We start from the raw sequence: 25687 nt of genomic DNA, 5'->3' as shown, positions 1-25687 counted from the left end.
GAGAGATATTTAAATCTTTCAAAAAGGTATTTATCACTTTACCAAGATGCCCCCCAAACTAGGGGTGAACAAAAAAACTAAAAAACCAAACCAACTGAAACCGAACCAAAAAATCAGTTAACCGAACCGGTCGGTTCAGTTTCGGTTTAATATTCCTAAGAAATCGATAGTTTCAGTTCGATTTTGGTTAACCATTCAAAAAACCATTAATTAATCGAATCGATCAATATATACAATAATATATATTTATATAAATAATATAATGTTATATATATTATATATTATATTTTTTTGGTTTTTTGAAAATTGAATAAAAGATTTCCATTTATTCGGCACCTAGTCGCCTACAGTACCGATTTATTAGCTGCAGTCTATGAGTCTAAGAGACTTTCAGATTCAAATTTCATTTTTTTTTTTTTTTTGAAATTTAAACCTTTGAAGTTTTAATGGAAAGTTTAGCAGTCTACCTCTAGCAGACTGCCAATCCTCTTTTGTCTTTTCCGAGATTGCTAACTCTTTTTCTCAGCTCTCTCTCTCATTTCTCTCAGTTTTTTTTTTTCTCTTGGTTTTCTTCTTTGACTTAGTTCTCAGTTTTCTTCTCTCGCTGTCTCAGTTCTCTTCCACTCCAGAGGCCGTGCAGCCCGCGCCAACCACCAGCACGGCAATGACAGTCGTCGCCTCACCGGCAAGCAAGCACCAACAGTCCAACCAGTCTGGCAAGCAAGCACCAACTCTCTCTCTGTCAATTCTCTCTTCTCTCTCTCACCTCTCTTCTCTGTGTCTTCGCCACACGCCAGCCGCACCACCTCTCAAACTCTCATTTAGGTGACACTCATCAGCAACCATCAGCACCAACAACAACCAACGACACCAGCAGTCCAGCACCAGAAAACCGAAAAATCAAACCACGGTTAACTAATAAACTGGTTAACCGGTTGCATCAGTTTGGTTTCGATTTACATATTTAAAAAACTGATCAGATCAGTTCGATTACGATTCGGTTAATCGAACAGTGAGCACCCCTACCCCAAACTAACTATTTCGCGGGCATTTAAGTCATTTTTCCTCCCCAAACCAAAATACACCCCCCAAAAAAAAACAAAAAACTATCTAGTTATGGCCGTTGGGTATTTCTATATAAAACCCCTCCAAAAGTGAAAAATAGCCCCGGGAGGGGGTGGGGTGCTTCCAAACAGCTATATTATTTGGGTGAACCGGCACAGCTCATCACGTGGCAACTTCGTGTCGGGCCACCATGCAGGCCGTGTTGGGCTGGCACGCAGGCCGTACCATGATGGGCCACGAATCATGCCGAAATGACCCAGTTTTTCATTCTGTGTCATGTCAGCCCTCAGGCCTCAAAACCTAGCCCAAAATGGTATAGGGGTATGGCCGGGCCAGGCTTGGCATAGCCCGGTTGCTATGGTGACCAGACCTTGCCAACCCATGGGCGGCCCAATCCACTTTACAACTATATCTGAAACCATCAAAACAGTTCTTATTTCAGGAATGAAAGCATCAATTGAGTTTGACTTTTAGAAGTTTGAGTCCCTCCTAAGGCAAACCGGATTTCCTATTCACTACTCTCTACCCACTCTACCGCCGTGAATTGCAGCCACACATCATCTCTATTATGAATTGAGAGACGTGTGGCTGCAATTCACAGAAGGTAGAGTGTGGGTAGGAAAAGTGAGTAGGAAATCTGGGTTTCTCCTAAGGCCTCACATTACCCTGGTTTACCTTACTTCCATGTTAACAATAATTGCATTTGCATATTCGGTTGGATGCCTTTAGGACTGGTCTCTGATAACTCATTGTTTATTGGGTCACTTGACTCACTTATCAAAAGATATTGTTTACGGGGGCCTTTTATCTCAAACTAATCAGAATCTTTACCCCACTAGGCCTAACATAGCAATTTCCTTCATTTGTCACTGTCTTCAAAGATGCTGCAGCGGCTCATCCAGGGCCTTCTATTGAAATTGCAATCCAGGAAGAAGAGCTCCCAGCACATAAACTCTCTTGAATTGTGTACGTACCTGCTTCTGCCATGTCTATCATGGGAATCTTATCCAAAACTACAATTCAAAAGAAAGAGACAACTCCAAAGAAACCCATTCTACCTGAAATTATTGAACTGGCTAGCAAGCCGTGCAGTTAAGAAATAAATTAAGCTTTATTACCCTCTCAATTCACAACCAACTTCAGAAAAGTGTACGTAGGCAGACCAGAAGAGTATTGCAGCCTAGAAAGGACCGTTGCCAGATTGTGTTGTGTCTGTGTTTTGAGTAAAATTAAGCTTACTTGTTAAATTGAATTGAAAGAAAAGACGCCCACCCAATTCACTTACGGGTTTTTTGTTTTTTTAATTTCTGCCGATTCTTACTCTCCATTCATAAGCAATCTCTTAAATTGTGATTATTGACAACATTGTATAACTAATGAGAAAAGAGTACTGGAAACCTCTAGTACAGGCAATAAACAGTAGGTAGTCCCTACAGAAAATTTTCCACATACAGTGAAAATTAAAACAGATTAACACAGACATCGATCGACTACACCATGTTGGACTACTTTACAGGCGCTTGGGTCCTCAGCCCACATGGATCTAAGCAACTTGAGCAACACCTTGGCCTTACTCTTGGCCCTGTAAGTACACTGGCTCTGAATTAACAGTAGCAGCTGTGTCAAGACTCCAACACTTAATGCTTCTTCCCGCACCCTCAACGAGTCGTAGCATAAGATCAGCAGAGTGCTGACTGCACTCTCATTGCCTTCTCGATCATATACTCTGAAAACCATCTTAACCAGAGCATTTACTGCATGAATGTTACTAAGTGCTGCTTTTTTGCCGCTCTCTAGTCCTAACAGAAGCTCAAGCGTGGCCAATGCGGTTGATGCTTCGCGTGTATTGCCAGTCGAAATGTAGGCTATTAGGCCGTCCACCCCTCCTTCCTCGACAACATTTTCTTGATTTAATTCTACAGAACACAGAGCTGATATGGCTTTAACTGCAGCATCGGATGTTTCAGAGTTGTGATGTAGGAGAATAACCAGTCCTTGCAAGAGGTTTCGGGTTTTTCCAAGCATAACAGAAAGCTGTTTGGTTTCTGAAGACGATGCAATTGCCTCCACCATGAGACACAAACTGGTCTTGACCTTGGTATTGCCCTGGTCTAGTAAAACCAGGAATGAAGCTACATGAGATTCTTCTTTGAGCATATCTAGATAACCCAGTTGGCTGAAACTCAACATATTCAAAATACAAGTGAGAGCTTGTTCTGCAAATGCTGAATCATCTTGGACGAGGTTTGATTGTCGACTACCAGTATTAACGAATAACAGCCGCAGTAGTAGTGGAAAGAAGCCTAACTGGATCAAGCCAGACCTCCATGTCAAATCTTTGGACAGATTTCCGAGTTTCTCTAGCGTTTCTATCTTAGTTGTCAAGGTTACTTCATTAGATTCAAGGTTGTGCTTCAGAGGAACCAAGGAGAGGTCAGGATCGATGGCTTTTAAATGATCAGGGTCGAAGCAGTGGTTCATAAGAAGCCACTGGTCTATCAGATGTCGAAGGGTGTGGTTGGGAACTAGGGAACGATCGTGAAGCCTCTGCATTGTGACAGGACAAGTGAGATTTCCAGCTGCAAGCCATTTCTCAATGTTGGATCGATCATAGGTTTGACCTGTACACAGAGTGACTGGATCTGTGAACAAATCTAGGCTAATTGGGCATCTGAACAAGTGAGGAATGGCCATTTGATCATCCTTCATGGATGGCTTTATTGATTTGGAAGAACGAAGAAGGAAGAAATAGCTGGGCTTGGATGGAGTCTGGATTCAAGAAATGGGTAATGAAAACAATCCAGTATATATGCAAGAATCAGGTCTCCTTCGTCAGCAAAAAACAAAGCAACAACAGATGGCCAAAGTATATAGTAAATTGGGTTTTCAAGTTCAGATTTCAGAGTTGTGTACTGAAACTAAAATCCAACTAAAGATGACAAGAGGTGAAGTAAGGTGTCAAGCGAAAACGAGTAAACTTCAGCGATAAGAGTACCAAAGGGAAATTCAAGTGTAAAGGGAATATGAAACTTCAGATGGATAGAAAGATAAGAGATGCAGTTCTTACTGACAGTAGATGAGAGGTAGAGCCTAGCAAGTTGTGAACTTCTAATTCACAAATTCACAATGACAAACAATACATATGAGAGAGAGAGGGACAGAGACAGAGAGGCGGATATTGTCTGAAAGGAAAGGGAACAAAAGTAAAACTATCTGAGTTGGATGAATCCGATTATAACACCAATATCCAAACACTAGCGACAGCCATTACGGTCCTTTTCCTGAGTGAAAGCAAGAGATTATAATAAATAGGGTACAATAGTTTAAGCAACAGGGATCATACCACCTGATACCCTCTCTCTGAAGGATAGACCAACACTATTTGAAAAAGCAAAATTAACAATAATACTCCTGAAAATTTGAATCTATCAAATACCTTTAAACAAAATGAGAAAAAAAAAAGATTAATACCCAATCTATAAGTGAAAAAATAGACTGAAAACATTTTGGAAATATATGTAAATGTTTTGCGTAAATTTCTGAAACCTCCCCCGTACTTTCTGATAGTTGTGGTTCAGTGCCGTACTTTATGCTAATACAACTGTCATCCCCTAAAATTTGTGTTGCATCTACACCCTTCCATTAACTCAGTCTTAAGACTAACCACAATCGGTGATATAATCATCACAACACTTTTAAACTAGCGGGACCCATGTGATGTATGAGAAAACGAAATGCAATTTTTGACAAATTATTGTAATTTATTTAGGTTCATAATTTTTGATAATTTGAAGTAATTATCATCTTAAGTTTTAGGAATTTTTGGAATTTAATGGTTATTTTTACAAAGTTATACTAATTTTATATATTTTATCATATTTTATGAAAATTAGTTGTTATTTTTCGCTAAGTTCTACTAATTTCTGGTAATTTCTATTATATAATAATTTATGATAATTCTTGGTAAATGTAATATTTTATGGAAATTAGTGGTTATTTTTGGCTAAGTTCTACTAATTTCTGGTAATTTCTATTATACTAATTTATGAGAATTCTTGGTCAATACATACTTATTATATGATAGTTTATTGCTCAATTAGTGGAAATTAGTTCTATTATATAATTTCTACTAATTTTTGGTAATTTCTATTATAGACTTATTTCTTGGTAAATATATACTAATGTATTATATTTATTATATGATAGTTTATTGGTAAATTATAGTAATTTATCGATTTTATGGAATTTAGTGGCTATTTTTGGACATTTTTACTAATTTATGGTAATTTTTGGCAAATTATTTTAATGTATTTAGGATTATATTATTTGATAATTTCAAGTAATTATCATCCTAAAGTCTACTAATTTGTGATAATTTCTTTGGATTTATTTTTAGTATTTTTTTATAAATATTGGTAATTTATGTCTAATAATGGTAATTTCTTTTAATTTATATTTGATATTTTTTATAATTATTTGACAATCATTAGTGTTACGTTATTTGACAATTTGTGATAATTATCAAGTAATTATCCTAAAGTCTATTAATTTGTGATAATTTCTTTTGATTTATTTTTAGTAATTTTTTATAAATATTGGTAATTTATGTCTAATAATGGTAATTTCTTTTAATTTATATTTGATCTTTTTTATAATTATTTGGCAATCATTAGTGTTACGTTATTTGACAATTTTAGGTATAACAGTTATCAAATTTCAAAAAAAAAAATCAAATAGCAATATTTTTAACTTACAATATGTAACAATCTTCAAAGCACAAAATCTATAAATGTAAACCAAAGCAATTCAAGGTTCAAAGTATTGACACGTATCGACTAATACATATCGTGCCGGCAGCTTCCCGATATGCCCTTACAGGGGTTGTATCGGGTCAGCCACTAGTTCAGAGGGTAGCTAGGCCTTAAACCAGCCCCTCTGAACTGATTTGGAAAAAAAAAAGTAAAACATAAAAAAAAAAAGCATTGGAACAGGGCGTATCGGCCTATGTCAATATTTAGAACCTTGAAGCAACTCATTAAGCTAAATGCAAATAGCATTTGTAACTAACATTATGTAAAGTCAGGTGCTCCTATGATTATGTCAATATTTAGAACCTTGGATCATTACCTCTTTCAGGTCCTACAATCTTCAATTTCTTCCATTACCGAGGGGCTTCAATGACACAGCAAATAATTTGGCAAAGTCAGGTGCTCCTATGATTTTTTTTTTTTATCTTCAAACTTTACTCAACGTGGAAGGGTGGCCACCTTTAAATTTTATTTATCATTATCAAACAAAAAATTAAAATTAAGTAGAGAGGACTTAGCCCACCTTGCCCCAAATCCAATACAAAAAAAGCATTCAACTATCACCCTCTCTTTTTTCTTAATTTTTGCATTCAATTTCTATCATTACTAAAAATAATTCTTATTTATTACACATGTTTTAATTTTTCAAATATTTGATATTAATGTGTCCAAAATTTTAATTATATGTATTTTTATTATTTAATCATTACATATTGGGTAAAATTGTAAAATGGACTGTGTCGGGCTTGGGTTTTGAGGTTCGTAGGCCAATACGACACAACACGATAAACCCAAATGAGCCACTTCAGCCTGCCAAAATTATAGCCATTGGGACTCACACACACACACAACTGCTATTTGCTTTCTGGTACTTGTGTATTTTGGCATTGGGAGAAGGAGAAAATACCCCTTCCAACAACTAGTTTTAAGGGTTTCTTGATCCATTAAATTAATTCCAACTCCTATAAATACCTTACCCTCCCTCATTTTGTTCATTACATCAATTCTCATACTCTCTCATACACCCATATATTCACATACCCTCTCATACTCTCATAATTCCATTTGGGGGGCGTTTTTTTTTTTTTTTCTTTTGGATTTTGAGAGGGGGGAAAGTTGGACAATGGGATTTTAGTTTCCAATTGACCAAGAATCTCATGTTCATTTTTCAGATTAACACTTTAATGGGACAAAAATACCCATCTCCTATGTAGATAAATAACTTTCCCACCTTGGGAGAAAGTTGCTAACACTTGAATGGGACAAAACTGCCCCTTTTAATAATAGATTTTTATGACTAAAATGGTCATTACCTTATTTACCTGAAAAATCAAAGAACATGGATAAATGCACTTACTCGGGTAATTGTTTCCCAGGAAAAACTTACCCAGATAATTGCATTTACCCAAGTAAGTAACTTACCTACAAACTAACAGGGCCTTGGACAATTCAAAATTTTCAAGCAAAAACCATAAAAATGAACTCTGACAATCAAAATATTACATAATTAAGAATATATTAGTTTGCCTAAAATTCTGCTTACGCACTCCGGTTCACTACACATCTTTTCAAATACCTATTACCCATGACACTAAAACCGTTTTACCCATGAAATTACAATTTTACCCTTTGCTTATTGTATTACACAAAATACGCCCAACCAAGAATATATGACAACCATGGTTGCACTCATTACAACTTTACGTCACAACCATACTTATCAAAAATGCATGATTTGCTATTATTATCAATGCTAAGCATCTTAGCTTTAATGTTGGTAATATGGTACTTGGACGCTATTTGCATTTCTATAGAAAGTTCCATTCCACGTATATGAATCATTTATAATGATTACCATTTATTTCTTTTATTTGTTTATAATTTAATTCATTTTAGTGATACCTTTTCTTTCTCTTATTGGAATTATATAGAGGTATAAATTGGAATGGGCCGCCGATGATGCGGCACGGCATGAAGGCCCACAGGCCGTGCCAGGCCTGGCACGAAGGTCCGTGTCGTGTTGGGTCAGGGGTTTGAGGTCTATGGGTCGGTACAACACAGCACGACAGTGTCGCTTATGGCCCATGGGGCCCGTAGCGGGCCGATCGTGGCTCACCCAGAATATACCCGTTGCCCCCCCCCCCAAAAAAAAAGGGGCCCAACGACTAGTTTCAGCTTTTGGGGGGGGGTTTTCTTAAGAAATACCCCCCAACAGCTATAAACAGACATATTAGGGGGGTATTTGTGTATTTTGCTTACGAGGGGTTGTAAAAATGATATAAATGCCCCCCCAACAGCTATATAACAACTAGTTTAGGGGGGCTTTTTGGGTAAAGTTATAAATAACTTTACAATGACCAAAATACCCCTCCCAATAACTAAAAAATAGTTAGTTTTTAGGGTATTTTGGACAATTGAATTATTTTCAATTCCTATAAATAGCCTTATCCTCCACCATTCTTCTCATCACACCAATTCAACAATCAACATTCAACAATTCTCTTATTAAGTTATTATCTTAATCTCTTTAGTTTTTCCTCTCTCACTCTCTCTGTCTCTTAGTCTCTCATACACTCTCTGCAATCTGAGTGAACTCTGATAGTCTCATATTCTGATTAGTTAATTGTCTGATTCTCCAAGTTAGCAATTTGGGAGGCTTGGAATCTTAGACATTGTCACGTTGAAAGGCTTTAACTGTTGAAATCAAGTTGGGATTCTGAACCAACAATCCGAGGTAAGTCCAATTAAATTAATTTTATTTTTTTAGAATTTGAAAAAAATGGCTAGGTCTTCCCAAAACCCCAAGTTTAGTAGCCCAATTTGGAGAATATTTAAAAGAGAGGATGTTGAGGGGAAGGGGAAAAGAGTAGTTTGCCAAAAATATAGAAAAGACTTTAGTTACTGTAGCAAGGGTGGTACTGGCCATTTGACCAAACATTTTCTCACACATGAGAAGGAAGAAGAAATAAGCTACAATTTAAATGAATTTTTGAAATAATGGAAAATAAATTTTAAAAATATTGGGAGAAGTCAAAGAACATTTCTCACCATCAATCCCGCCATGGCACGTGATTAGTGATCTACTAACCCCTCCAGTGTCTACAGGCTACAATTCCATCAGAGTCTTGTTTAATTGTTTCAGTGTAGGACCTGCAGGTACCACACTACCACTGTACCAGGGTTGGCTAGATGCAGCCATGAATCATGATGCAGAATATAGATTACAACTTTACAATTACAAGACAAAGGAGGGCATGATACTACTACATACACCGGATATTTCATTTTTCACCTAAAGCAGATAATGAAAGTGTGTGTAAATGCTTTCATCATAATGTATATGTAAATTTTGTTTAAATTGTAAATTTTAACAAATAACCCACAATTTTTTATTTTTTTCAAATTATTATAAATTTTGTTTTAATTTTATTTAATTTATTTGCTATTAATGCAATTTTGTGTTTTCAATTTGTAACTATATAGTTTATATTGTATTTTTTATTTTTATTAATTTATTCAATTTTCATATTTCATTCATCTAAATATGAAGTATGATTTATGAAGTATCCAACCATTGTGTATTTCATAATTTCAATATTTGTATAATTGTATGCTTTGTAATTTGTATCATTATTCATTCAAATTTAAATGAAATAAAATTCTTAAATTCCTATTTGAATTGTTTTATACTTTTATTTATTTATTTTCTTGATAATCATAAATTTGTTATTATTCGTATCCTGATATCCATAATCCATTCAGTCTAGCCCAGTTCGGCCCAGGCCCAAGGCCCACCTTGTGGCCAAGCCCGGCATGGCCCAAGCCCACAGCACAATCTACAGTCCGGCTCGGCCTAGGCCCGTGACATGGCACAAGCCTGCACGGGTCTGGGTCGTGGGCCATGCCTGGCCGACCCCTAGAATTTTCATTGGGGAGGGTGGCACGGCCATGATGACCCATGGGCCAACACGGCACAGCCCGCACTTTGCATGAACCACCCACAGGCTATGCAATACCGGCCTGGCACGGCCCACTTTACACCTCTAAATGACTTGTCTTATTGCTATGGTTACTCCAGTTGCATGTTTGCAAGTACGGCCCCTTCACCATGCCCTTTGCCTAGATTCACCTATTACCGTTCATCTAATAACTACTAAATATAAGTAGTAATTTTCTTATTACACCCTTGACTATTACATTATTATTGTTTCCCTTTATTCTTTCTTTAAATTTTCTCTTCTTGACACACTTGTACTTTCATTTAATTTTGTTCTCTTCTCTCTTACATTACACTTTTTACCTCCAATACTATGAATTGTTTTCTTTCATTACACATAAGCTAAAACCACAAATCCTTTCACTTTACTACTAATATGCAGCTCAGAGAACCCCCCAATTATCTTTTGTTATTTATTTTTTCCATTTTTTACTATGAATTGTTTTCTTTCATTACGCATAAGCTAAAATCATAAATACTTTCACTTTACTACTAATATGCAGCTCCGTAACTCAGATCCCCTTAATCCAAAAACATCTAAACCAATTAGACCATATGATTGCACACTATACACCAAAATATTTACCTGTAAAGTTTCAAACCAAACTTCCCTCATTTACTCCTTCATCGAGCCGAGATTTCAGTTCAGATCCATTTATTGACTTGAATTTCTGTGATCCTTGCCCTTTAAAACCAATAAGACATTTACATCAGATCCCAAACATCTTGAAATACCTATCTGTAAAATTTCATCCCAAAACACCTTTGTTTATCTCTCCATGGCACCAAGATTCCGATTCAAAACCCTAGATTGGCCAAATTAAGCCCATTCCAAATATGCTTGATCCCTACCCAAGTGGACTAATTTGACCCCACCAATCAACTCAAAATGACTAAAAACCCCGCCCTACCAAATTTCAATCAAAAATACCTCTGATTGCACATTTATATAAAAAGATTCTATTTCAACTAATCTCATCAACCCACACATGTAAAACCCCTCTCTGTGCTCAGACCCATATTAACCCTCCGATAATTGATCCAAAACACCCACCATTGGATTAGAATCCCAGTTCGATCTCCTTAGACCTATTTTGACCCAATTTCCTAAAATTACCAAAATACCACTAAATTCCCCAAATTTACTAAACTACTCTTAACCCTAACAAAGAGGCGGCGACAACCTATAAATATAACATAAAGTTTCCTAATTTGGGCTAATATACTATTCATCATCTTCTTCTCTTCGACACCTAACAAAGAGGCGGCGACAACCTCATCTCTTCTATAGTCCCTTCTCCCCATTTCTTTCTCTCATTCTCCCCATTACCCTTTCCCTCTCTCTTTCCCATTATCGCTCTCTTCAATATCGCCCTAATACACCCAAGTTCACTATTCATCTTCTTTTAGTTCACGATCCTGAATAGTAGCAGTGGCAACCCTCCTCCACCTTTGGTCTCTCTCGCTCTCTCCCTGTAGATTAGAAAAAGAAAGAGGACTGTTGGTTACCAAGAGCAAAATGGTTTTGAAATAAAAGAAGAAAAAAATAAAGAATACATAATTATATAAAAACAATAATAAAAATATTGATAATAAAAATCTATTGAAATGGAATTAATTTATGGCTAGCTTAGCAATTAAGGGATATTAGTTAGTTAGATAGAGTGAGAAGGAGAAGGGTGGATAAGGGTTAATATGGATGGATCAAGCGGGTTAGTATGGATGGGTTGTGACCCATTAACAAAGATTGATGATGGGTCATAGTGGGTTGGTGGGTCAATATGGATGCAATATGGGTGGGTTGGTACTCAACCATTATCAAACCCAACCCGATCCACCCATTTGCCACTCGTACTCCCTAGCTGGGAAAGTTTCTTATACATCTAGGAGATAAGGGTGCAAGTCAAGCAAATTGGTCCGGGTTTATGGTCAACTCAGGCCCAACCCTAAAATTTAGGCTTAAGGCCCGAGCTCGGACCGAGCTTAAGGTCATCCCAATATGAGCTCAGCCGACACTGTAATTTGATGCACTTGGGTTGGACTCGGGCTTGGATTGGTTAATGAACCCATTCTAAAATTACATACACATACAAACATATATATATATATATATATATATATATATATATATATATATGTATGTATGTGTATAGTTAGGTCAGGCTCAGGTCGAGTTTGGGCTATCTAAGGGCTAGGCTCGAGCCCACACGGCCCTAAAAATAAAAAAGCCCAACTTCTAAAGCTCAAATCTAGCCCGAGGGTCGAAAATCTAAGTCCAACCCGTGTAAAATTTTGAGATGGGCTGATTCGGGCTCGGTTTGAGCCTACCTAAGTTGCACCCCTAGGAGATAGATGATACCCATGGAAAATAAATTTTTCGTACGACCCCACATAAATGTAAAAGGAATTCATTAAGCAATTTTTGCATCCTCAAAATCCAAAAAAAAAAAAGATTAGGCCCTTGAAAGAAAGAGGAAGGAAATGTTGTAGAGAATATGAGAGTTTGAATCGGGTGAAGGATTGAGTGGGAAAGACCCACAATCACCTTTGATTCACTGTTACTCCGCCCCCTATTAAACAAAACTTACATCCAAAAAAAAAAAGATGTGGAGGTCGGCCTCCTTTGTCCATCCACATATATGAGAATATATCAAGGTCTTTAAAATCAAACTCGACATGAATCGGTCAGGAGTCTGGTTCCCAAGTCGAATAGTTTAATCGTTTAGACTGAACAGATGGTCCATTCTGACAAAAAAAATGGTTCAAACTGTTAAATGGTTCAAATGATTTGAATAGTTCGATCACTCAAATCAGGGGTTTGCTGACCAAATCAATAATTTTTGGTGAAATAATGGTTCTGGGGTAAAACAGAACTGATCGTCTGACCGGTTCCCAATTTTTCGGTCCAGTCATCCGGTTTTGAAAACCATGGAATATATTCATATTAGAGGGGAAAGAAAATATTTAATAGAGAACAGTGTCCATTTTTGTAGTGGACATTGAAGTGCAAAAGAGAAGTAGAGAGGACCCCATTCCATTCCTCGCGTTTTCATGGACAGATTCTACTTGTTTTAAGAAAGGGTTGGACTATATTTTGGAACTTGGAATTTTGTATAATAAATACCATCCAAACTAGCAATTTTGTATAATAATCACTGGGTGTCACTGAACTATCATCTTTCCACTCTCTTTGCATGGAAGCAGCATGTGTTTTGGAACTTGGAAGTTGGATAACATCTTGATCATATATACTTAATTTGTTATTGATATTAATAAATAAATAAGTTAAATTCCTGACAGCTGGAATAAAAGTACAAAACTGTGTTTATCAGATTTACGGCACCTTAACATTGTTGGTTTAATTAACAAACAAATAAAGCATTAATTCAGAACCCATTTACTTGTTTGTTTTGACGTGAAAAATCAATATAATGTGTTAATATTCCTCAAGCTCTAGGCATCTCATAACGACACAACGGACACAAGTTGCTGGTCTCCAACCATTTAACAATGCAACCTCCGTGATAGACATGAGAGCATGGCATCCGAGTGACCTGCGACCCGATTGGAAGCTCTTCCAAACAAATGGTACAGCGCGAGGGCATGGTGGAAGTGGAATCCACACCGTTGCCGTTGACGTCGAGTCTCACCTTTTCCAACGCTTCAATGGCTGACGCAGACGCAGGGACAGCTCCGAAACGACCGGCACCGTTGCCGGCATCCATTGATTCCCTCGAAGCTGCGGCTATGGCAGCATTTTCGTCGTACCATTCACCGAGCGTCTGCAATACGTGGACGATAGCAACCCGCATGGTAGCTCCATTAGAAACAGCAATGGCCACCTCTCGAGCGAAGGAAGAAATGTTGGGTGCGAGGAGCTCCTTCGCCGCCTCAGAGAAGCCCATCTCGGAAAGCATGGTAGATACCATCCTTGGACGATTGACGTCGCAGATTAAGCAGCAAGGATAAACGGAGAAGTTCTTGGTGATTCTGGGACATTCCACCTCAATCGTCGCCAACGCATCGTCTCCTTCCTCATCCCCCGATTGCAGAAGCCATGTGGTACTCTTTAAAAACTGGAATTTGATTTGGAACTTATCCAAACCATCTTGATCCCATGGCTCCCGAGTGGTCATATGAGTATTCAAGTTTATGAGCGACATCTTGAAGCGGATTGGTGGACGAAGGCAGAAGGCAGGGACGAAGAGTGAGTTAATCAAAAACTGGAACTGGAAGGAGAGTACTACTGACTACTGAGTTTTTATAATGCAGTAAGAGTGTAAAACTGAAAGAAGATACTTAAATTTTATTAGAATTTTCTAATTCCCATTTCCTACTTCTTCTTGAATTACAATTTAGTTCAGCACATACAGCAAAAAGAGACGAGAGAGAGAGAGAAAGAGAGATTTGTAGTTGGGCAGGATTAGTCTGAAAACGTTTTAGTTTGGGTAATGTAAACAGGATTTTTGAAAGGTTAGGAAATTAATTATGAGTTGCATTATTTATTAATTAGGATTTTAAGTGGCTCGGGAAAGTCCCAGACGCAATGCGGTTTGGAGTCCCGCTAATAACGGCTCCAAATCCACCTTTGATAAGAGTATAAATCCTGCTAGATAAAGACTTGCGGTTGCGCGGTACAGTCAGTGCCACGGGAATTAGATTAATTAGACTCCACCTACAATTTTACTTTGTGGGTGGTTCCAGCTTTTAAGGCCCAAAGCCCAATAAATCAAGCCTCAAGGTTGGCAGAGTTGGGTTGGACTGTAGCTTATTTACGGACTAGGCTTTGATCAGCATTAGCATTAGCGCATTGGCCCATACATAGAGGGGTGTCAATTGGACTGGATTTTGGTCCAATCTGATCCAGTCCAACGTGAATCTATTATAAATGGATCAGATCCAATCCAATGAATGTTTGGCATCAATTTGGACCAGTCCAATTTAATTTTTAGACTATCCAATCTGTTCAAATTCATTTTGATTCAAATTGGTTTCACTCAAACCTGGTTCATTGATACATATATTCTTATATTATATCATTGGATCAGATATTGACTTAATCCAACCTAATCGAAAATAAATTTGTTACGGACAGACCAGGTTCAATCCAATCTAATAAATATTTTTGGACCGGATTGCTCCGATCCAATATATCTTGTTGGTCTGTCCAATCCATCCAAATTAATTTTGGACTAGACAGGGTCCAATCCAATACCAGTCCATTGACACCCTTAGATCATGGTGCGGTATTGACCCTCGGCTAAGGTAGTATGAGCCAAGGTTTTCATTTTTTAAAACCGAACCGGACAAGGAATGGGTGGGGAGATCAATAACTTCATCAAGGTATGGATCTCAGTTTTAGCATCTCAGTTTTTTTGGGCATTCTTCTTTTACTAGTGAGGGGGAGATTGGAACTCACTTCGTCCACGCCATTGGTTTGAATTCGAAGGAAGATGATGAATAGTAATTTTCCCTTCTCAGCAATCAAACACCAGAATGTCAAAATAAGAAAATAAATTTTCCCTTCTCATCCCATCCTTTCCCATTCCATCCCTTCTCATATTAAAAATAAAATGATTGTTTTAATTAGGGCCTTCAGCAACTTGAGCTAGTTAATAATATATAGGTGAAAGAAAAAATAATCAATGGTCCTGATGTAAGTGATGAACAATTTATGTAATCTCAACTGAATCAATTTCTCATTGCTAGATGAATTGGTTGTTTGTAATTTGGAGTTATAGGTAATACGCATAACCATGGTTTTCAAAATCGGACCGGACCGGATGGTCAGACCAGAAAAACTGGGAACCGGTCAAGTGACTAGTTCCGTTTTTCTCCAAAACGGGATTTTTGTCAAAAATCATTGATTTTGGTCAGCAAACCGCTGACCTAGGCGATTAATCATTCGAGCCGTTGCAACGATTTTAACCGTTTTTTATTTTTTTTATTTTTTATTGTTTTGTCAGAACAAGCCAACGTTCAAACCGTTTGACCCAAGAACTGAACCCCTGACCGATTCGTTCTCCGGGTCGGTTTTAAAAACCTTGCCCATAACTATAGTCATAGGAGATAAAGGAATTCCCTCACATGACACACCCGCACTCCACTAGCTGCTATTACTTGTCACGATGACTTTGAATCTCCTACTGTTAAAATTATTCAATTTGCTTGTTAGAAACCAGACGCTCCATGGGATTTTAATTAGAGATTTAAGGAGAGATTACTTGTGGATTTTAATGCTTTTAGCATTCTTAATGGTATTTATTGACAAATTAAAAATATCAATAGTAATTTTTTGTCTCAAATAACAAAAGTCAAAAGGAAAAGCTTAGCTATTTCATATAGTTATGCGCCCTCCTTGTTTCATCAGTTAATCACAATTAGGAAAAAAGGGAAAACTATAAAATCATCCCTTCTTAAGTTTTCTAACAATCCTGTGTGTTTTGACCCAAACAAAAATTTCCTTAAACTTTTGAAAAAAAAAGTGTAAATACCTATTTTTTCATATGAAAAATATTGATATAATGCATTTTTTTAAATATTAGATTTACCCTTAACCAACTTTCTTTAAATGTACATTTATTAAAATATCTAAAAAATTAAATTTGTTTTTCTAAATTTCACTTCAACATTTTTACCTTCATCTGAGAAGAGTAGAGAAATACTCTTCTAAATGTTGTCAGGCATAATAAAGTAGCAAAAGGATAAAGAAATTTTAAGGGTAAATTATAAAGATCCCCCCGTATTATGGGGTCTGTAACAAAGACCCCATGTACTTTATTTTGTAATAAAGACCTCCTGACTATGAGACAAAAAACCCCTTTCCTTAGTTTTTGTTGAAATCCACCATTGCAATATTTTTTAATCCCCATACTACCCTTGTAATAATTATTAATTGGGAAAAAAACATTGTTCATCTTCCCCCACCTCACGATACACAAACAACAGTGGTGGTAGTTGTTACAGTGACGCTGGGTTTTTGTTGAAGTCCTCCCTCCCAATAGAGAGCTGAAGGAACGGGAAGAGTTCGAAGCTACCCACAACCTAAGCTTTCGGGTTGAAGATGAAACTCAATAGAAGATGAGAAAGAGGGTCCTGCAGAAGTTTCACACTTTCTTTGGAGGTTCCGATGAGGAAAGCTATGCATTTGGCTTGGACAGCGTCACAGGCACGGAGATGTTCTTCCTTGCTTCCATGTTCTTCTTCTTTCCTCAGGGTGAGGGGTAATGGAGATCGAGATGCTAGCCAAATGGCTCAAGCTAAAAGTCTCAAATATTCTCAAGATCCTTTGCAAGGAATCGGTGGTCCAATGACTAAGGCAATGACAAAAAGGATGAAAGAGGCTCTACAAGGTTTAATCGTGGAAGTGCGTGACAAAAAGGTTGCTCTACAAGATTCTAAGATTGTTTTAGCAGTTCCCAAAACTTCACTAAGGATAATCACCTATCTTTATGTGCAAAACGATGTGCAAGGCTTAGAACTTGAAGAACAAAGCTTGATGGGCTTGGCGCATGGACATGATAAGAAAATGCCCAATTCGCATGCTAAGATGTATTGATGGACTTGTTTTGTTTTCTTATGTTTTACTTTGACTTTTCTATGCTTAGTTGTCATTAATTGTAGTCTTTTAGAATGATTCCTATTTCAAAGCAGATTTATTTTCCTAAATTAAAGGGATCCTCATCAGTTAGGTGTTTCCTGATAAGATAATCATTAGTTAGGAGTTTCCTTATAAGATTAGGAGTTTCCTTATAACACAATGATGTTTATATGCCTATATAAAGGCCACAACTATGTAAAATGAAAATCATCAATAATACAGTGGTATTTTCAACAAACTTAACTTTGCCTTCTTGTAGTCAACCTTTGTGACGTCTTCAAGATTGGATTCTTTAAGGACTTAGTTTCCTTAATGTTCTAATCTGATCAACTATAGCTTGTTTTCTAGCTTCTGGGTGCGCATAACAACTTGATTCAAGAGTTCCTAGAGCAGGTCGTCTAGTGGGTTCTTATCATTTGGTATCAGAGCCTTGGTTCTAGAAACAGGTTACTTATCCTTTGCTTATCCTTGTTTTGTGTTTTCTCTGATCTTTGCGCATTTCTTGTGTTGTCCTTGCATATTTCCTTGAATTCTTCCATTCGACTTCTTTGTGTTTTTTAGTAGAGTCAATTATGTTTTGTGTGTTTATTTTGGCAAAAAAAAAAAAGAGAGAGAGAGAGAAAAGAATATCCAATTCGGAAAAAAAAGGAGGAGGAGGAGTTAGATTATAGATCTGATTTTCTTTTCATTTTCCCAACATGAATGGGATTTCTTGAATTGCAAGATCATATTTCTTTTTTTTTTTTGGGTTTGACTAGTTGACTAATTCAAGAGCTAGTTGTATAATCCTTTTTGGGTTGGGATTTCTTTTCCTTAAACAACTGTCTTACTATATTAATTAGTACTAATCCTTATCAAATAAGGATTCTTGTATCTAAATTAATTTAATTTCGTGCTCCATATTCTAGTGATTTCTTTTGCATGTTTTTTGCTTCCTTTTGAAGTTTTCTTATTTTTTGGTTCTTATAATTGAATTTTTTTTCCTTCCTTATTTCTACTGTTTGCCTCAATTAAGTTTTTAAAATTATGATTTTGAGAATTTCCACCATCTAACTGATTACTCCTTGAGATTTGTTGATCTTGATTCTGTTAAGAACATAAAGGGGGCTGGCTTGAGTGGAAAAAAATAAAAAAAAAAAGAGGGCAAAGAGAGGTGAGATCGTGATAACCATCTGATTTGAGTGCAAACACGTGAGGGAGTGTGTGAGGAACAAAAAAAAAGCAAAGAGATGTGAGATCATGATAACCATCTGATTTGACTGCAAACATGTGAGGGAGTGTGAGGAACTAAAAAAAAAAAAGAGGTGAGGAACAAAATTCTTTTATTTTCAGCGAGCTTTTGCAGGTTATAACCATGAGCATTGAAGGAGAACCACAAGAGATTGACATGAAATTATTCATAAGGGTTGTTAATGAACAATTTAGAAAGTTGAATGCGAGGTTGGATGATTTGCAATCCCCATCTATTTCTAAGTCCACTAGAAGACATGTGTTTGAAGAAGAAGAGGAAGATGATTCAGATTTGGAGGAATCAAGTTCTAGACGAGGCAAGAAGGCAGTTTCCAAAAGATATAGCAATTTGGGCAGCATAAAGATGAAGATTCTGACCCTTCAAGGAAAGAATGATCCCGAACTATACTTGGAGTGGAAAAGAAAGATTGAGCACGTATTTGATTGCCATGATTACTCCGAGTTGAAGAAAGTAAAACTAGCAGTCGTGGAGTTCATAGATTATGCAAGCATATGGTGGGACCAATTGGTGATCAATAGGCGTAGGAATGGAGAGAGGCCAATTCGGTCATGGGAAGAGATGAAATTGGTAATGCACAAGAGATTTATACCTAGCCATTACTATAGAGATTTGCGTAGAAAGTTGTAGGGGCTGGTTCAAGGTTCCATGAGTGTAGAGGACTATTACAAAGAGATGGAGATAGCCATGATTAGAGCAAACATAGAAGATGACCGAGAAGCAACAATGGCTAGATTTATTGGCAGCCTAAATAAGGAGATTGTTGATGTGGTTGATTTACAACACTATGTGGAAATGAATGAGCTATTGCACAAATCCATTAAAGTGGAGAAGCAAATCAAATTAAAAAGGTTCAGATCTGGTTCTTCATGGAAACATAATTGGAAGAACAACAAGGTTGTCTCAAAAACAAAGGAGGAAGCAAAGCAAAAGGATTCGGTTACTGTTCATAAAGGTAAAACCAAAACTAAAATGTCTTCTAAGTCGCGTGATGTTAAGTGTTTTAGGTGCCATGGTTTCGGGCATATTGCTTCTCAATGGCCAAACAAAAGAGTTATGATTGTGTTGGAGAATGAGGAAATAGAAAGTGCTAGCTCAAGTGAGGATGAGATGCCACCATTGAAGGATTGTTCTGATGTTGAAGTTGTAGAACCCGTTCATGGTGATTTGCTGGTTACAAGGAAAGCCCTAAGTATACAGCCTAAGGATGATGGTGATGAGGAGCAACGTGAGCATATTTTTCACACAAGATGTCATGTGAAGGATAAGGTATGTACTATGATTATTGATAGTGGAAGTTGTACTAATGTTGCTAGTACATTGTTGGTGGATAAGCTGAATTTACATACCATAAAGCATCCTAAATCGTACAAATTGCAATGGCTGAATGAATGTGGAGAAGTGAGGGTAACCAAGCAAGTTCTGGTTTCCTTTTCAATTGGCAAGTATGAGGATGAGGTTCTATGTGATGTGGCACCAATGCATGCTGGTCATATTTTGCTAGGCCGACCATGGCAATTTGATAGGAAGGTTACACATGATGGGTATAAAAATCGTTATTCTTTTGTAATGAATAACCAAACTATTGTACTAACCCCTCTTAAACCTTTGCAAGCTTATGAAGATCAGATTATGATAGCAAGAGAGTGAAAAATGAGAGAAGAACAAAAGTGTGAGCAATAAGAAAAGAAAAAGAAAGAAAGTGAACAAACAAAAGCAGAGAGAGCAAGTGAGACCGAGAAAAAAATGCAAGTGGAAAGAGTGAGGCCGAGAGGAGATTTAGAGAGAAAAGTAAGGGAATGAGTGCATTTGCTAAAAAAACGAGGTTAAGAGTGTCATGATCGCAAGGCAGCAACTACTTGTACTTATGTACAAGGATGTTTACTTTTCTACTAATGTCCTAAACCCCCCCTCTTTGTCTAGTGTTGTTGTGTCTTTATTGCAGGAGTTTGATGACCTATTTCCCGAGGAGATTCCCCATGGATTACCTCCCTTAAGAGGTATTGAGCATCAAATAGACTTTACACCCAATTCCGCCATACCAAATCGACCTGCTTATAGAGCTAATCCCAAGGAAACAAAGGAGATACAAAGGCAAGTGGATGAGTTGGTGCAAAAGGGTTTTGTAAGGGAGAGTCTTAGCCCATGTTCAGTTCCTGTCATCTTAGTCCCAAAGAAAGATGGAACATGGCGTATGTGTGTGGATTGTTGAGCCATTAACAAAATTACAGTTAAGTATAGACATCATATCCCTAGATTAGATGATATGCTTGATGAATTGCATGGCTCTTCTTTATTTTTTAAAATTGATTTAAAGAATGGCTATTGTCAAATTCGCATGAAAGAGGGAAATGAATGGAAGACAACATTTAAAACTAAATATGGATTGTATGAGTGGTTAGTAATGCCTTTTGGTTTAACTAATGCACCTAGTACATTCATGAGATTAATGAATCATGTCTTGTGTGATTTCATAGGGAAATTTGTGGTAGTTTACTTTGATGATATTTTAGTTTATAGCAAAAATTTGGATGAGCATGTGAAACACTTGCATGATGTTTTCAGTGTATTAAGAGAGCACCAATTATATATTAATCTTAAGAAGTAAACATTTTGCATGGAATTTGTTGTGTTTCTTGGATTTGTTGTTAGTTCACAGGGTATTAGTGTTGATGAAGAGAAGGTAAAGGCAATAAGGGACTGGCCTACACCTAAGAATGTGAACGAGGTAAGAAGTTTTCATGGTTTATCAAGTTTTTATCGAAGGTTTGTTAAGGATTTTAGTTTTATTGTTGCACCTTTGAATGAACTTGTTAAAAAGAATGTTGTTTTTAAGTGGGATGAAGTGCATGATCGAGCGTTCGAAATTTTGAAAGATAAGCTAACTAATGCACCTTTGTTGTGTTTGCCTAACTTTGATAAAGCTTTTGAGGTAAAATGTGATGCATCTGGAATTGGAATATGGGCTGTTTTGATGCAAGATTCCAAACCAATTGCTTATTTTAGTGAAAATCTAAGTGGGGCAGCCTTGAATTATCCTACTTATGACAAGAAACTTTATGCAGTAGTGAGGACTCTTCAAACATGGCAGCATTACTTGTGGCCAAGGGAATTCATCATACATTATGATCATGAGAGCTTAAAGTTCTTGAAATCCCAAGGTAAGCTTAATAAAAGGCATGCTAAGTGGCTGGAGTCCATTGAAACGTTTCCTTATGTGTTCAAGTACAAACATGGAAAAGAAAATGTTGTTGCTAATGCATTATCTAGGAGGTACATATTACTTACATCTTTGCAAACCAAGTTACTTGGTTTTGAATTGCTTAAGGACTTGTATGCTAATGATTTTGATTTCGGCCAAGTATGAAATGAATGTTATAAGTGTGTGTTTAATGATTTCTATAGGCATGAAGGATTTCTGTTTAAGAAAGATAAATTGTGTGTGCCTATTTATTCTATTCGTGAGTTACTTGTTAGAGAAACTCATGGAGGCGGCTTGATGGGGCACTTTGGTGTACAAAAGACTCTAGATATATTGCGTGAGCATTTTTATTGGCCTACTATGAAGCAAGATGTACAATCTGTTTGTGATAAGTGCATTACGTGTAAGCAAGCAAAATCTAAGATTAAACCACATAGCTTGTATACCTCGTTACCAGTGCCTAACCAACATTGGATTGATATTTCTATGGATTTTGTTTTAGGGTTACCAAGGTCTCAAAGTGGTAAGGACAACATATTCGTCGTTGTTGATCGGTTTAGTAAAATGGCTCATTTCATTGCTTGTTCTAAGACCAATGATGCAACACATATTGCTGACTTGTTCTTTAAAGATGTTGTTCGTTTGCATGGTTTGCCTAAGACAATTGTTAGTGATAGAGATGTTAAGTTCTTAAGTCATTTTTGGCGTACTTTATGGAATAAATTAGGAACTAAACTCTTGTTTCTACTGTTGCACATCCTCAAACGGATGGTCAAACTGAAATAGTTAATAGGACACTCACTACTTTGTTCCGTGCTATCATTCAAAAGAACTTAAGGCAGTGGGAGAAGTGTTTGCCACATATTGAGTTTGCATATAACTGATCTGTTCATTCTACTACTTGTTTTTCTCCTTTTGAAGTTGTTTATGGCTTTAATCCTTTAACTCCTATGGATATTTTACCTTTGCCTACTATGAACTTGCTAATCTTGATGGTGAGAAAAAGACAGTTTTTGTGAAAGATTTACATGCCAAGGTTTGGGCTAACATTGAAAGGAAGAATGGGCAATATGCTAAGCAAGCTAATAAGGGGCGTTTGAAGGTTGTTTTCGAACTTGGAGATTGGGTTTGAGTACACATGCGTAAGGAGATGTTTCCTACACAAAGGAAATCAAAATTGTAGCCTAGGGGAGATGGACATTTTCAAGTCTTGGAAAGAATCAATGATAACGCCTAGAAGCTAGATTTGTCAAGCAACTATGGTAATGTTAGTGCGACTTTTAATGTTGCTGATTTATCTTTGTTTGATGTAGGTGATTCGAGGACGAATTCTTTCGAGGAAGGAGGGAATAATGGAGATCGAGATGCTAGCCAAATGGCTCAAGCTAAAAGTCTCAAATATTCTCAAGATCCTTTGCAAGGAATCGGTGGTCCAATGACTAGGGCAAGGACAAAAAGGATGAAAGAGGCTCTACAAGGTTTAATCATGGAAGTGCGTGACAAAAATGTTGCTCTACAAGATTCTAAGATTGTTTTAGCAGTTCCCAAAACTTCACTAAGGATAATCACCTATCTTTATGTGCAAGACGATGTGCAAGGCTTAGAACTTGAAGAACAAAGCTTGATGGGCTTGGCGCATGGACATGATAAGAAAATGCCCAATTCGCATGCTAAGATGTATTGATGGACTTGTTTTGTTTTCTTATGTTTTACTTTGACTTTTCTATGCTTAGTTGTCATTAGTTGTAGTCTTTTAGAATGATTCATATTTCAAAGCAGATTTGTTTTCCTAAATTAAAGGGATCCTCATCAGTTAGGTATTTCCTGATAAGATAATCATTAGTTAGGAGTTTCCTTATAAGATTAGGAGTTTCCTTATAACATAATGATGTTTACATGCCTATATAAAGGCCACAACTATGTAAAACGAAAATCATCAATAATACAATGGTATTTTCAGCAAACTTAGCTTTGCCTTCTTGTGTTTTGGTAGAATACAATATCTTGACTTATCAAGGGAGTGATCAACCTTTATGGCGTCTTCAAGATTGGATTCTTTAAGGACTTAGTTTTTTTAAGGTTATAATCTGATCAACTACAGCTTGTTTTCTAGCTTCTAGGTGTGCATAACAACTTGATTCAAGAGTTCCTAGAGCATGTCGTCTAGTGGGTTCTTATCAAGGGGGCTCCTGGTAAAGTGTTTGGATAAGGGAAGTACCTATGGGTTTCGGATACCTTGAAATCACCTAATTACTGTGTCCGATCGTTCCTTGCGAGGTTTGTTGGGCTCCAGACTGTTGTTCTTATCCTCACAGATACTGGAGTGGCTGAATTGGGATCAATCTGAGAATTTGGAGGTGTTGCAGACAGTAAGGTCCATGTTCTCAAAGTCCGCTACCTTCCCTATCCATGTCAAACTGTTACCAGTTTCCAATGAGAAGAAAGATAGTAGTGCAATTGCATCAGATTCCAAGACCGTGGAACGAGTAGATGAGTTCCCAAAGATTTTTGGTCAAAATCTGAATCCCATTCGGTCTCATTCTTTGCACAGTGAAAGGCTCGTTGTTGCAAAGGTGAAGGAGAGGCAATGGGATGTATACAATGGGAATAGGCTTCCATTTAACAATAGGAAGAGTGTTCATGGGTTTGGGCCTTCATGGTTTCAGGGTATAACCAGGGCCAATTGCTGAGGTTATCAGCCCGCAAAATCCTGGAAACAATCAGCAAAAGCTTGGGCATACTGTTCTTATGATCAATAACAACGTCGAGCCTTCCCATCGATCCTTTGGCCACTGTAATGGGATCAGGTAAGACACTCGGTTGAACCCATTTCAGAAACAGATGCAAGCACAGAGACAAATTGATTTCACTGAGACAACTTCAAAGTCTCCTATGATTACTCGACAGAGTGCCATAGAATCAGAGCACTCAGATGTTGAAGCATCATGCAAGGAAGACCGTCCATGCCCAATGGACGAGCGAAGGCCCAGGAAACGGTGCAGGAAGCCTGCAAATGGAAGAGAGGAGCCCCTACAACACCTACCACCGTTGTTGTTCGTGTATGTGAGGTTGGGGGAGATAAACAATGTTTTTCTCCCAATTAATAGTTATTACAAGGGTAATACGGGGATTAAAAATACTGTAATGATGGATTTCAATGTAAAGCTAATGGAAGGGGGTCTTTGTCTCATGGTCATAGTACAAGGGGTCTTTGTAATTTACCCAAATTTTAAATTATATATGATAATACATTAACAATAAAAGGGGGAATTTCATTAACTTTAACGTCTTTATTAGTAAGAATAAGAAACTAATGCACAGAAAGTTTTTGTTTTAATCAAAACACAAAGGAGATTTATAGAATTTAAGAAAACACATGGCGTGTTGCTATGGTACCACTTTCTATTTTCAGCACTGGTACCCATTATAGGAAGTCCATGTCACTACCACATCATGTCCTTATTGGCTGCAATGAGCCCCAATCTGAGAAAACGTTGAATTCGGCGTTACTCCAAACCATGCCTTCTCGATTTCTAAAACATGGCTTAGAGCACCATTTTTTATGAAAAAACGGTTCTAAACATATTGATATTTCCTAGAACACCATTTTTTTCAACATTAGCGTTAACGTGTTACTATTTTCTGGAGCAACAGCATCGATGCCAAACAGACGCATAAATGACAAAGCTTCGGTAGAGATAATTGCCCGTGACCACACAGGGAAATTCTTGCTTGGAAGGGTTCTCCGGAGTCCGGATTGAACATT

At 37.2% G+C, this 25687-nt stretch overlaps 1 protein-coding gene and 1 pseudogene across 1 annotated transcript; one reads left to right on the top strand and one right to left on the bottom strand.

Annotated features, from left to right (window-relative positions):
* Positions 1-2412: 2412 nt before the first annotated feature.
* On the bottom strand, positions 2413-4137 carry LOC148791617 (U-box domain-containing protein 26-like). Its single transcript, XM_088887744.1, has one exon. It carries the CDS (start codon positions 3772-3774, stop codon positions 2536-2538), a length of 1239 nt encoding a protein of 412 aa, XP_088743870.1. The 5' UTR covers positions 3775-4137; the 3' UTR covers positions 2413-2535.
* Positions 4138-16617: 12480 nt separating this feature from the next.
* Positions 16618-25682, top strand: LOC104596883 (transcription factor MTB1-like; annotated as a pseudogene).
* The last annotated feature ends 5 nt before the right edge of the window (positions 25683-25687 follow it).

Source organism: Nelumbo nucifera, chromosome 5 (assembly GCF_055504915.1).
Source record: "Nelumbo nucifera cultivar China Antique chromosome 5, China Antique-T2T, whole genome shotgun sequence".
Taxonomy (NCBI): Eukaryota; Viridiplantae; Streptophyta; class Magnoliopsida; order Proteales; family Nelumbonaceae; genus Nelumbo; species Nelumbo nucifera.
Note: the sequence above shows the minus strand (reverse complement) of the source record. Positions and strands in the feature narration are given on the sequence as shown.